Source organism: Vespa mandarinia, unplaced genomic scaffold (genome assembly GCF_050613455.1).
Source record: "Vespa mandarinia isolate Hongniang unplaced genomic scaffold, ASM5061345v1 scaffold_44, whole genome shotgun sequence".
Classification (NCBI taxonomy): Eukaryota; Metazoa; Arthropoda; class Insecta; order Hymenoptera; family Vespidae; genus Vespa; species Vespa mandarinia.
The window spans coordinates 90,552-105,000 of NW_028197178.1; the positions used below are offsets into that span (position 1 = coordinate 90,552).

General features: G+C 35.6%; 2 protein-coding genes across 2 annotated transcripts in view; both read right to left on the reverse strand.

Moving 5' to 3' along the window:
• Nucleotides 1-553: 553 nt before the first annotated feature.
• On the reverse strand, nt 554-1,763 carry LOC146872138 (uncharacterized). The gene is made up of 4 exons (XM_085664348.1): nt 1,725-1,763; nt 1,298-1,597; nt 884-1,183; nt 554-817 (listed from the first exon to the last, which is right to left on the reverse strand). Exons 1-4 carry the CDS (start codon nt 1,761-1,763, stop codon nt 554-556), a joined length of 903 nt encoding a protein of 300 aa, XP_085520474.1.
• Nucleotides 1,764-13,494: 11,731 nt separating this feature from the next.
• LOC118448521 (uncharacterized) overlaps nt 13,495-14,449 on the reverse strand; it is a 1,680-nt gene continuing 725 nt past the window's right edge. The window contains exon 2 of the mRNA XM_035881865.2: nt 13,495-14,449. This exon is cut by the window's right edge and continues 430 nt beyond it. Within this exon, the coding sequence (XP_035737758.2) occupies nt 13,495-14,449 (955 nt within the window).

A 14,449-nucleotide genomic window follows, 5' to 3' on the forward strand; every position in this document is an offset into this window, starting at 1 on the left:
CGGCTGCGTGTAGCCTTGGCCTTAGCAGTTTCTCCAGGTGTTTTTCAGCCGTATCGAGCATACAAATTGGCCTGTATGATGACGCTGCCCCTACTGGAGCCTTGCCCTTGCTAATGAGCACAAGCCTCGCTTTCTTCCATGTAGCGTGGAAGATGCCCCCCCTGAGGCTCGTGTTATACATGTTCAGCAAGTGCTGAGGGTGACTCTGCGCGACGACTTTGATTATTTCTGCTGGAAGTCCGTTTGGACCTGGAGCTTTCTTGTTCCGCATAGAAGATGCGGAGTAGCTCTCTTCCGCGAATTGGGGTACCTCGACTATGCTTGGCGCATCCAACCTGATCTCGCTTTTCGGCTGTGAGGGGAATAGAGTATGCACGATGAGATCCAACGTCCTCCTGTCCTGAGGGGTCCCTTGCGTGTTAGTCCAAAGCTTGCGAGTGACGATGACGTACCCTAATCCCCACGGGTTCTGGTCGACATCCAGGCACATCTCCTTTCAGCACTGCCGTTGACTGTCCTTGATGGTACTCTTCAAGGCTTTCTTGCCCGCTTGCTATTCTGCTGCCAAAGGAGCAGCGTCGTAGTCGCGTCTTTTCGCTCGTTGTGCTAAACGGAGTAGCCTTAAGCACTTCTTACGAAGATCTGCGATCCCGTTCGTCCACCAGTATACAGGGCGCATTTGCCATTTCGTGCCATTCTTTGGCACCGCTATCGCGCAAGCCTTTTGGATGAGCTGCATGGTTGCTGCGCTAATCAACCTGGCTTGTGCAGGTGGCGATTGACTCGCGGAAGTACTTTGTTGGGATCTCCATCCTTCCTGTATGACCGAAGACAGCCTCTCTCGATACATTCTTGCAATGTTCTACTGGGGGGGTCGCTTTACACTTGTCACGGCTGGCCTTCCATCATTTACATCGAATAGGATGTACTGATGATCGCTCCCGGTATAATCCTCGATCACCTGCCAGCCTGCGACTCTTGCCACAAGGTGTTTGTTGGCTAGAGACACGTCCGGGATCGTCTCTCTGTAGCCAGGCCTGCGGAAGGTCCACGTCGAACCTGTGTTGAGTACTAATAGATCCGGTCTCGACGACACCTCCATGATTCGTCTTCCTCTGGTGTCCGGCCTGGCCTCCCCCCATTCGAGAGATTTGGCATTGAGGCCACCAGCCACATTGAGATCCTATTGGATTTCCCGCAGCGCGTCTTCCAGATCGTCCAGTTTGGTATGGAAGTCGTCTATCCGATCGTTCGGGGTGAGATATACACTGACATAAGTCTTCGAGTTATGTCTCACCCAAACGTAACCGCGTCCGGGTCCTTGGTCCAACACATGTATTAGTCGGAGATTTGGGATCCAGATAGCCGCGGTGCCCAATTCATCTGCGTACCATCCTACTCCTGCTCTGTCCTGGTACTGCTCGCTGATTAGAACAATATCAGCTTTGTTCTCATAGCAGAGCTGGGCTAGAAAGTGATGCGCCGTCCTGCTCCTATTCAGATTACCCTGAAGTACTCTCATTCTTTTTTCCTCTTGTTGGCTGTTGAAAGTGCCTCCTGGAAAGGTTTGCAAGCCCTTGAACCTGCCATGTGCTTCCTACTTTCAACACCACTATTTGAGCTCAATAAGCACGTGGGCTCGCTGACCTTGCACTCTTTGATCTTGCCGTCAAATAGTGCCCAGTCAGGGTGCCCCGTGCCAACGTAGGAATAGCAAAACTTACTGCGTTCAGGTACCTTGCACGAGGATCTATAGTGACCATAGTCGAGACAGCGAAAGCATCGCATCACTTCTGCCCTTCGCCTGACCCTGCAGCTGATGAAACCGATTGTCACTCGGCCTTTAAAAGCTGCGCAGCTGTCTCATCTTCTATTTTGACGAGGGCCAGGCGTTGTTGTCTTGCGTTGGGGATCGTCATTTTAATTTCGATTTTCCCCGCGTAGCTTAGCAAGGCCCTCTTTAGGGCCACCTCGACTTCTATCGACGAGGTGCAACAGTCACAGTCGCGTATCTCCAGTGTAGCTCTAGGGACCAGTTCCGTGATGCTGCTCATTTCTCCTACCTCTTTTTGCAGGGTTTCCGCGAATGAGGACCTGATATCCACAGTGGTCTTCTATAGTTCGAGGAGAACCCCTCCGGTTCTAGTCCGGCGGACTATTCTAATGTCACCCCTGCGGCTCTGGTCTTGAAGCGCTGGTGGTCATAGCTACGACTATGTCTGCGTAAGATTTGCCTTGCGCAGGTTCCAGGAGGATTGCGTCCGGCCTAGTTCTCTTTCTCGGCCTATCCTCCGATTTACTCGGCTTCATTTTCTCCTGATGTAGGTGTTTCGTTGCCTTTGTCCCTGGTTTCTCCTTATTTCTTATCTTCTTCACGATCTCCGTCCACTTGGTGGATTCGGTCGTCGTCGCCTCTTGCCTCGGTCTTTTGAGGGTTTCTTCAGACATCTGCGGCGAGCTTGAGGCTACTCTTTTAACTGCGCTGGCCTCAGTCGTAGAATTTGCCCGAGGGCTCTGTGAAACTCGGGTGAGGATCCTCGATCCCTTATTGCCCTTTTCTCGAGATTTGTACATGAACTCGAGATTGTCTATGATGTCTTCCAGTTCTGGGATCCCTTGCTTAATCTCCCTGTTTACGTTTCGCTGTTTAGTAATAGCCAGCTTCATTTTGGCAAGGAGAAATTTCGCTTGCGCGAGTTTATCCCTCTTTATTCTTTGGTGTCCCCTTCACAAGCTGAGAGCTTACGTTTTTGTCGCCTTGTGTAGCGATGTTATTTCCAGATGGTCCTGGGGTGATTTGTTGTTTATTGTCTATTTCGTTTTGTGCGTTTAGTTTTTCTTTTGTGCTTTGTTTTTCCATGTGTTCAAAATTCTTCCTCCAGAGAGCCTGGCCGTCTCCGAACGCGGTGTCTCCGGAAGTGGGGTGGTAATCTCCCTCGCAACTAACTCCATTGTTGCGAGAGCTTTTGGCTATAAAGTCGGGAATGAAGCATCCGCCCTTGCCGTTCACCTACTTCCTTCATCGGCTTCTTGACACTCCTGTGGTTGCGATTCGTTGACGCCGGGAGTTTTCCACGAGAACCGCGCTTTACGTATCATACCGCATATTTCTTTCGTGTAGCGTTAGCGTACCCGCTAGTACTCGTGGCCCTGCCGTATCCCTGGTTTGGGGCGCTTATAGGGTGCTGTCATCCGGGCCAGATTAGCCCTGGTATTTTTTGAGAGGTTGTACTCCTATCACGGGAACCGACGGCGCTACTCGTCGCTAGAAGAAAAATGCTCCTCTTCTCCCCTTGGTGGATCATTATTATTAGGTGGAATTTGTCAAGTTCCGTCCATATAGCCATGATCACAACCGCGTTCCAAAAATTGATGCATAGGATATATAAATCACACAGTTGACTGACGCTTGATTTTATTTTATTTTTCTTCTGATCGAAGCGCCTCCTATGCTCTGCAGACGAGTTTATCGTCTTTCTCTGTAGTGGAATTAAGTGCCGCTTGCGCTGGTGGCGGCTCTGCCGTCGTAGTCACTAGTAGATGACGCTGCAAGAGTCCTCGGTGGGCCGTCGATTCTGCCGACCAGCCATGTAATATAGTTCGCGGAACTAACATGTCCTAGTTGGCAGCGCTGGCCAACATCCGAGATGGCATCCAATACCTCGTAGTTCTTGATCGACTCTATCCGCCAATCCCAGAGGGCGGCTCATCTTTAACCGTAGTGGTAGTTGTCACATATGCTGAAGGTGGCGTAGCCATCGTACCTTGGGGTAGGTGGCGCTGAATGAGATCCCGATGAAAGGACGAGTTTGCCGTCCAGCCGCAAAATATAGTTCCAGCAACTAATACGTAATAGCGACCAAAGCCTCGACAATCCAGTCGAGCACATCTTCACCAACCACACAATAGATGATCTATCTGTAAATCCGGTAATTTTCTCCCATTGCTCATAGCTTACAAATTCCCATGCGAGTTATATTACATATTTCCTAGTAATGGGAATAGATGGAGCTTGCGCTGGCGGTGGCATTAGCGTCGTTGTCAATAGTATATAGCGCATCATAAGCAGAGTCTTCGATGGACCGTCAAGTCTGCCATCCAACCATAGAGTATATTTCGTCGGACGACCACGTCCCAGATGTCAGCACTGCCTTTCCCCGGGATGCCGTACAATACCTCATAGAACTTGATCGATCTTATCCGCCAATCCCAGAGGACGGCTCATCTCTAACCCAAGCAGTAGTAGACATATGCGCTGAAGATGGCGCAGCTAACGTATCCTGGACTAGGTGGCGTTCAATGAGATCCCGATGAAATGGTCAGGTTTGACGTCCAGCCGTAGAATATAATTTCGCAACTAACACGCGACTAAAGCCACGACAATCCAATCGAGCACATTTTCACGAACAACACATGAGATGATCGAGACTAGACGCGATTCTTATCTCCCTATGCTAGCCGATTAGCAACTCACACGCGATATATAAAACTTACAGCCGATGGAATAGAATATACAATTAAAAACCGCACGAAATGCGGAGCGCAAGACGATACGTCCCTTCCGTATCTACGCCATAGTGGAATTCAATAATAATTGTAATAACAACAACAATAATAGTAATAATAACAATGACAATAATAATAATAACAATAACAATAATAATAATATTAACAATAATAATATCAATAACATTAATAATATTAATAACAATAGCAAATATAATCATAGAAGCAATAACAATAATAATAATAATAGCAATTGCAATAATAATCATGAAAACAATAACAAAAATAATAATAATTGCAATAAAAATAATAATAATAACAGTAACAATAATAATTCTAATAACTATAACAATAATAAGAAACATATCAATAATAATCACAATAACAATAATAATAATTATAACAAAAATAATAATAATAACATTAATAATAAAAATAGCGATAACAATAATAATAATTCCAACAGTAACATTAACAATAAAAATAACAATAACAATAATAATAATAATAACGATAACAATAATAATAATAACAATAATAATAATGACAATAGCAATTATAATAATAACAATAACAAACATAATAATAATAACAATAACAAAAAAAATAAATATAACAACAATAATAATAATGACAATAACAATAATAATAATAATAAGAATATCAATAATAATAATAAAACAAGAATTATAACTATAAAAATAATAATAATTGCAATAACAATAACGATAATAAAAATGAAATAATAACAATAATAATGCTAATAACAGTAACAATAATAATTATAATAATAATAAAAATAACAAAAATATAATAATAGCAATAATAATAATAATATTAACAATAGCAATAATAATAATAATAAAAATAATAATAAAAAAAACTAACAATTACAATGACAATAATAATAATAACACTAACAATGGTACTAAAAATAACAATAACAATTATAATAATATTAACAATTATATTAATAACAATAATAATAATAACAATAATGATAATTATAATAATAATAATAATGACAATAACAATAATAATAATAATAACAATAATAATACTAGTAACAATAACAATAATAATAATAATGACAATAACAATAATGTTAATGGAAGTAACAATAATAATAATAAAAACAATAACAATTATAGTAATAATAACAATAATGATAAAAGCTATAAAAATGATGATTATAATATTGATGTCAATAACAGTAATAATAATAATAACAACAATAATAAAATTAACAATAACAATAATAATATTAATAACAATATTATTAATAATAACAATAGCAATAATAATAACATTAATAATAATTATAACAATAACAATAACAACATTAATATAAATAACAATAATAATATTAATATAAATGACAATGATAATAATAATAATAACATTAATAGTTTTAATAAGTAAAATAAAATTAATAATAACAACAATAACAATAATAATCATTATAACAACAACAATTATAATAACAATAACAATAATAATAATAATAACAATATCAATAACAATATTAAAAATAAAAACAACAACAATAAAAATAATAATAACTAGAACATTAATACTAACAATAACAATAATAATAATTATAACAATAACAATAAAAATAATAATAACTATAACAATAATACTAACAATAACAATAATAATAATTATAACAATAACAATAAAAAAAATAATAACTATATCAATAATACTAACAATAACAATAATGATAAGAATAAATATAACTATAATAGTAACAATAACTATAACAATAATAATGACAAAAGTAAATAATAATAGCAATAACAATAAGAATATTAATAAGAATAAATTTAACAATAATACTTAGAATAACTATAACAATAATAATAATTATAACAATAACTATATTAATAATTATAACATTAAGAAAAATAGTAATAACAATTTCAATAACATTAACAATAACAATTATAATAATTATTACAATAACTATAATAACGAATAACAGTAAGAATAATGATAATAATAATAATTACAGTATCAATAATAATAATAATAGCAGTAACAATAATAATATCCATAGCAATAACAATTATAATAATAATAACAATAACAATATTAATAAAAATAACAATAATAATAATAATAACAGTAACAATGATAACAATAATAACTATAACAATAATAAAAATAATAATAACGATAACAGTAATAATGTTAATATCAACCACAATAATCGTAATAATAACAATAACAACAGTAATAACAATAAAAATAATAACAATAATATTAGTCATAACAACAAAAACAATAACAATAATGATAACAATAAAAAAAATAATAATAATAATAACAAAAACAGTAACAATAATAATAATAATATTAATAATAACAATAACGACAATAATAAAAATAACAATGATAATAATAATATCAATAATAATAAAAATAGTTGTAACAATAACAACAATAACAACAATAACAATAATAATAGTAATATCAATAAAAATAATAAGTACAATATAATATCAATTACAATACAAATATCAATTACAATACAAAACAAATATCTATAAAAATACTAATAATAATAACAATATTAGTAATAATAACAATAACAATAACAATTATAATGACAATAACAAAAATAATAAGAATTATAATAACATTAACAACAATATTAAAAATAACAGTAATAATAATAATATCAATAACAATAATAATAATAACAATAAAAATAATCATAATAATAATAAAAAGAATTGGGCACCGCGGTCATCAGGATCCCAGATCCCAGACTAATACATGTGTCGGACCAAGGATCCGGACGCGGTTACGTTTGGGTGAGACATAACTTGACGACGTATGTCAGCGTATATCTCACCCCGAACGACCGGATAGACAACTTCCATACCAAACTGGTCGATCTGGAAGACGCGCTGCTGTAAATGCAAGGGGATTTCATTGTGGCTGGAGTCCTCAATTCCAAAGCTCTGCAATGTGGGGAGGCCAGGCCGGACTCCAGAGGAAGACTCCAGAGGAAGAACATTGGAGGTGGCGTCGAGAATGGAGCTACTAGTAATCAACACAGGATCGACGTCAACCTTCCGCAGGCCTGGCTACAGAGAGACAATCCCGGATGTCTCTCTAACCAACGAATACCATGTGGGAAGAGTCGCAGGCTGGCAGGTGATCGAGAATTATACCAGGGGCGATTATCAGTACTTCCTATTCAATATACACGATTGGAGGCCAGTCGCGACAAGGGTAGATCGACACCCCCGGAGGTACATTGCAAGAATGGATCGAGAGAAGCAGTTTTCAGTCATAGATGAAGGTTGGTGAAATCTTCAAACTGCCTCCGCGAGTCTATCGCCAATTGACCAAGCCAGGATGATTACTGCAGCAACTATGCAGCTCATCGAAAAGGCTTGCGCCATAGCGGTGCTCAAGAAGTGCACGAAAAGACACAGGCGTCCTGCATACTGGTGAACGAACGAGATCGCAGATCTTCGCAAGAAGTGCTGAGGACTTCGCCGTTTAGCACAACAAGCGAAGAGACGCGATCTCGACTCTGCTCCCTTGGCCGCAGAGTATCAAATGGCCAAAAAAGCTTTGAAGAGGACCATCAAGGCCAGTCAATGACGGTGCTGGAAGGAACTGTGCCTGTATGTCGACCAGAATCCATGAGGGTTAGGGAATCAAATAGTCACTCGCAAACTTGGAACTAACACGAAATGAATCCTTCAGGATGCGAAGATGCTGGAAAACATCATTCATACCCTATTCCCCTCATATCCGAAGAGAGAGATTCGCACGGCGACACCAGGTAGCCCTGAAGGGACGCAATTTACTGAGCAGGAGCTACCCAAGGCCGCACCTTCTATGCGGAACAAGAAAGCACCAGGACCAGACTGCCTTCCAGCTGAAGTAATGAAAGCTGTCGCGCAGAGTCATCCCAAGCTCTTGCTAAACATGTACAACATGTGTCTCAGGAAGACCATCTTCCCCGCCCAGTGGAAGAAATCCAGGCTTGTGTTCATAAGCGAGGGCAAGGATCCAGCAGATGCCGCTTCGTCATACAGGCCTATTTGTATGCTCGATACAGCTGGCAAGCTTCTGGAGAAGCTGCTTAGGCCACGGCTGCACGCATCCTTAAGGGCAGCAGGAGATCTTGCTGCCCGCCAGTGTGAATTCCGATCTGGCCTCTCCACCATCCAGGCAGTCCAGGAGGTCGTCACGGCCGCTAAAATGACGGAGCGAGGGAACAATCTAACTGGCCCTTTGTGTCTGTTGGCCACCTTAGACGTGAGAAATGCCTTCAACTCCGACAGGTGGGACTTGGCAATGGAAGCGCTCGAACGTAATTTTAGAGTCCCGGAGTACCTACTCCAAATACTCGGGAACTATCTGAACGAGTGCTTCCTAGAATATAGTAATGGCGATGGTCCAAGAAACTTGGAGTTAACATCGGGGGCAGCCCAGGGCTCCATACTGGGACCGGACATTTGGAATATTTTCTACGACGGTATCCTATGTATGGCAGTCCCTGAAGGCGCTTTCTTGGTTGGGTACGCATATGACCGTGCAGTTGTCATAATCGCAAGAGACACGGAGGGGGCACAGTTGCTGCTCAACCAGGTCGGGCGCAGAGTCATCTCCTGGATGGAAGATCACGGGATATCGCTGGCAGCCCAGAAGACAGAGATCGTACTACTAACGAAGAAGCGCATTAACACCTTGCGCAGCTTCATTGTAGGAGACACGGCGGTCCAGGCTAAGTCGGCTGTCAAATATCTGGGTATAATGCTCGACAGAAACCTGAATTATGGCCAGCACAAAATCAGGGCAGCCTGCAAGGCGGCAAAAATAGTAGCCTCGCTTGGCACACTCATGGCAAACGTCAAAGGGCCCCGACCGTGCTGGAGGCGACTACTGATGCGTGCCGCCGAAGCAGTGATGCTATACGGCGCAGATGTCTGGGCCGAGGCGCTGCAAAAGGAGAAATATCGCAAGGGCATCGCCGCCGTACAGAGGAGGGGTGCTTTACGAATCGCGTGCTCCTACCGCACGGTCTCTGAGCCCGCGGTGCTAGTGATCGCGGTGGTAATCCCGATCGATCTATTAGCCCAGGAGAGACAATTCGTCTACTAGCAAAGGTGTGTTCTGGGAAAGGAGGAGGCATCAAGGCTCGCCAGGTCTACAAGCATCGACACCTGGCACAACAGATGAGAACATGAGAATCGGGGAAGATGGACGGCCCGACTCATCAGTCGTCTAGACAGCTGACTAAACAGAGAGGTGGGAGAGGTCGACTTCTACCTCACTCAATTTTTGGCAGGGCATGGTCTGTTCTGCTCCTACTTCTCAAAAATGAGGAAAGTAGCTGACGGCAACTGCCCCTATAGAGACTCGACCGTCGACAACGCCTACCACACATTCTTCAAATGTGTTAGGTGGAGCGTCGAACGATTCGCCTTGGAGCAATACCTGGGAAAAATCTCGCCAGGCAACATTGTCGAGAAAATGCTCCTAGGTCAGGAGGAGTGGGACGAGGTAGCCCGGTACGTCAGGACCACCTTGCACAGAAAAAAGATGGAGATGGGTGACACATAGACCTGCCCCAAACGCTGCTCCAAGCTCCTGACGCGTAGAGCCGTGAGGAAAGTCCCGTAAATGGACCTGATGCAGTGGAGGCATCCCGAAGTAGTGCCACATGACGATGTCGGGATGGTTTCACTATACCACTAGGAAGGACATGAGTTCAGTCGGTAATGACTATTCCAATGGTGAGCCCGACACTCCAGGGACCTCAATGGTGGAACCAAATAGTGAAGGGCTCCTCTGGCAGGCGTGGTCCCTTGGTTAGTGCGTGAAGACTGGCATTCTCTGTCCATCAAAAAAATAAAGAAAAAAAATTATTACCATTGTTATTATTATTGCTATTATTATTTTTTTGATATTGTTATTATTATTGTTATTATTATTATTATTGATATTGTTATTATAATTATTTTTATTATTATTATTATTTCTATTGTTATTGTTATTATTATTATTATTTCTATTGTTATTGTTATTGTTATTATTATTGCTATTGTTATTATTATTATTGTTATTGTTATTATTATTATTGCTACTGTTATCATATTTGTTATCGTTATTATTGATGATATTGTTATTATTATTTTATTGTTATTGTTCATTTTATTATTATAGTGTTTGTTATTATTATTAAAAATATTTTTGTTACTATTATTATAAATGTTATTGTTATTGTTATTATTATAGTTATTGTTATAATTATTATTATTGATATTGTGGTTCTTACTATTATTGTTATTGTCGTTGATATTATTCTTGTTATTATTATTATTATTATTATTATTATTGTTATTGTTATTATGGTTGTTATTGTCAATAATATTATTATTATCATTAATATTGTCATTAATATTATTATTGTTATTGTTATTGTTACCGTCATTATTATTATTATTATTATTATTGCTATTATTGTTATTATTGTTATTGTTAATATTATTATTACTGCTATTGTTATTAATATTATTATTGTTATTGTTATTATTATTATTATTGTTATTTTTACTATTATTATTATTGTTATTGTTGTTGTTATTATTATTGTTGTTGTTAATGTTATTAATATTATTACAATTATTGTCATTACTTCATTATTATTATTATAATTATTATAATTTTTGTTATTGTTATTGTTATTAATATTATTATTATTTTCATAATTATTATTATGATAATTATTATTATTATTGCTATTGTTATTATTATTACTATTCCTATTGTAATTATTATTATTAATGTTATTGTTATTTATTTTATTTTGGTTATTGATATTATTTTTATTATTGTTATTGTTATTATTATTATTGTTTTTGTTATTATTATTATTTTTGGTATAGTTATTACTATTTTTATTGTAATTGTTATTATTATTATTACTGATATTATTATTATTACTGCTATTGTTATTAATATTATTATTGTTATTGTTATTATTATTATTATTGTTATTTTTACTATTATTATTATTGTTATTGTTGTTGTTATTATTATTGTTGTTGTTAATGTTATTAATATTATTACAATTATTGTCATTACTTCATTATTATTATTATAATTATTATAATTTTTGTTATTGTTATTGTTATTAATATTATTATTATTTTCATAATTATTATTATGATAATTATTATTATTATTGCTATTGTTATTATTATTACTATTCCTATTGTAATTATTATTATTAATGTTATTGTTATTTATTTTATTTTGGTTATTGATATTATTTTTATTATTGTTATTGTTATTATTATTATTGTTTTTGTTATTATTATTATTTTTGGTATAGTTATTACTATTTTTATTGTAATTGTTATTATTATTATTACTGATATTATTATTATTATTGCTATTGTCATTATTATTACTATTGTAACCTTTATTATTATTATTATTGTTATTGATATTATTAGTATTTTTGTTATTGTTATTAATATTATTGTTGTTATTGTTATTATTATAATTATTTCTATTATTATTATTATTATTATTGTTATTATTATTATTATTATTTTTATTACTGCCATTGTTATTGTCATTATTATTGTAATTATTATTATTATTATTGTTATTGTAATTGTTATTGTTATTATTAATAATATTGTTATTGTTATTAATATTGTTATTTTATTATTATTATTATTGAAATTCTTATTATTATTTTTATTTTCTTTGTTATTATTATTATTGTTGTTATTATTGTTATTATTATTATTATTATTTTTACTCTTGTTATTATTGTAATTATAATTGATATTATTAGTTTATTATTACTATTGTTATTATTACGATTATAATAATTATTATTATTATAACGATTATTCTTATTATTATTATTATTATGATTATTATCATTATTATTCTTTTTTATTGTTGTTATTACAATTATTGCTATTGTTATTTTTATTATTATGGTTATAGTGATTATTATGATTATTGTGTTTTTATGACTAATATTATTGCTATTGCTACTATTATTATTATTGTTATTAATATTATGAATGCTATCGTCATTAATATTACTATTGTCATTGTTATTATTATTATTATTGTTATTATTATTATTATTATTTTTGATATTGTTATTATTATTTTTATCGTTATTATTATTGCTATTAATATTGATATTGTTATTATTATTACTATTGATATTGTTATAAATATCATTATTGTTATTACTATTATTATTGTTATCGTTATTATTATAATTATAGTTATTTTTATTATTATTGTTATTGTTATCATTATATTATTATTATTGTAATTCTTATTATTATTGTTATTGTTATTATTATTATTATTATTATTAATGTTATCTTATTATTATTATTATTGCTATTATTATTATTGTTATTGTAAGTATTATTGTTATTGTTATTACTATTATTATTGTTATTGTTATTGTTATTATGATTGTTATTGTTATTATTATTATTTTTATTGTTAATATTATTATTATTGTTGTTGTTTTCATGATTATTATTGTTATTGATATTATTATTGTTAATAATATTATTATTGTTATTGTTATTATTATTATTGTCATTGTTATTATTAATATTATTGTTGTTGTTATTATAATTATTATTGTTAGTATTACTGGTATTATTATTGTTAATGTTTTTGTTACTATTATTATTATTGTTGTTAATTTCATTATTATAATCATTATTATTATTATTATTATTATTATTATTATTGTTGTAGTTATTGTTAGTATTTTTGTTATTGTTATTATTAGTAATATTGTTATTGTTATGAATATTATTACTGATATTGTTATTATCAATATTATTATTATTATTATTATTGTTATTGTAATTGTTATTATTGTTATTATTGTTATTGTTACTTTTATTGTTATTGTTATTACTGTTATTATTGTTTTTGTTAATATTATTTTTATTGTTATTGTTCGAGTATGGAGCCTCGGAATGCCCCAGATGTTAATTCCAAACTTCTTGCACCATCACTCTTGTTGTATACTAGGAAGCGCTCGTTTAGATAGTTGTCAATAATTCGGAATAGGTACTTCGGAACACCGAACTTACGTTCCAGCGCTTCCCTTGCCAGGTCCCACCTGACGGAGTTGAAGGCATTTATCACGTCTAAGGTGGCCAGCAGACACAAAGATTGTGTTCGATGATTGCCTCGCTCCATCATTTTCGCGGCCGTGACCACCTCCTGGACAGCGTAGATGGTGGAGAGGCCGGATCGAAATCCGTACTGGCGGCCGGCAATATCCCTCGCTGCCTTCACGGCTGCACGCAGCTTTGGCCTTATCAGCTTCTCCAGGAGTTTTCCAGCCGTATCGAGCATACAAATAGGCCTGTATGATGAAGCTGCTTCTACTGGATCCTTTCCCTTGCTAATGAGCACAATACTCGCTTTCTTCCATGGAGCGGGAAAGCTCTTCAGCTGTGGCGGGAATAGAGTATGCACGATGTGATACAACGTCCTCGCGTCCTGAGGGATCCCTTGCGTGTTAGTCCACAGATTGCGAGTGACGATGAGGTACCCTAATCCCCACGGATTCTGGTCGTCATCGATGCACAGCTTCGTCCAGCATCGTCGTTGACTGGCCTTGATGGACCTCTTCAGTGTTTTCTTGGCCGCTTGATAGTCTACGGCCAAAGAAGCAGCGTCGTGGTCGCGTCTCTTCGTTCGTTGTGCTAAACAGCGTAGCCTTAAGCACTTCTTACGAAGATCTGCGATCTCGTTCGTCCACCAATATACAGGGCGTCTCTGCCGTTTCGTGCCATTCTTTGGCACAGCTATCGAGCTAGCCTTTTGGATGAGCTGCATGCCTGCTGCGCTAATCAACCTGGCTTGTACAGGTGGCGGTAGACTCGCGGAAGTACTT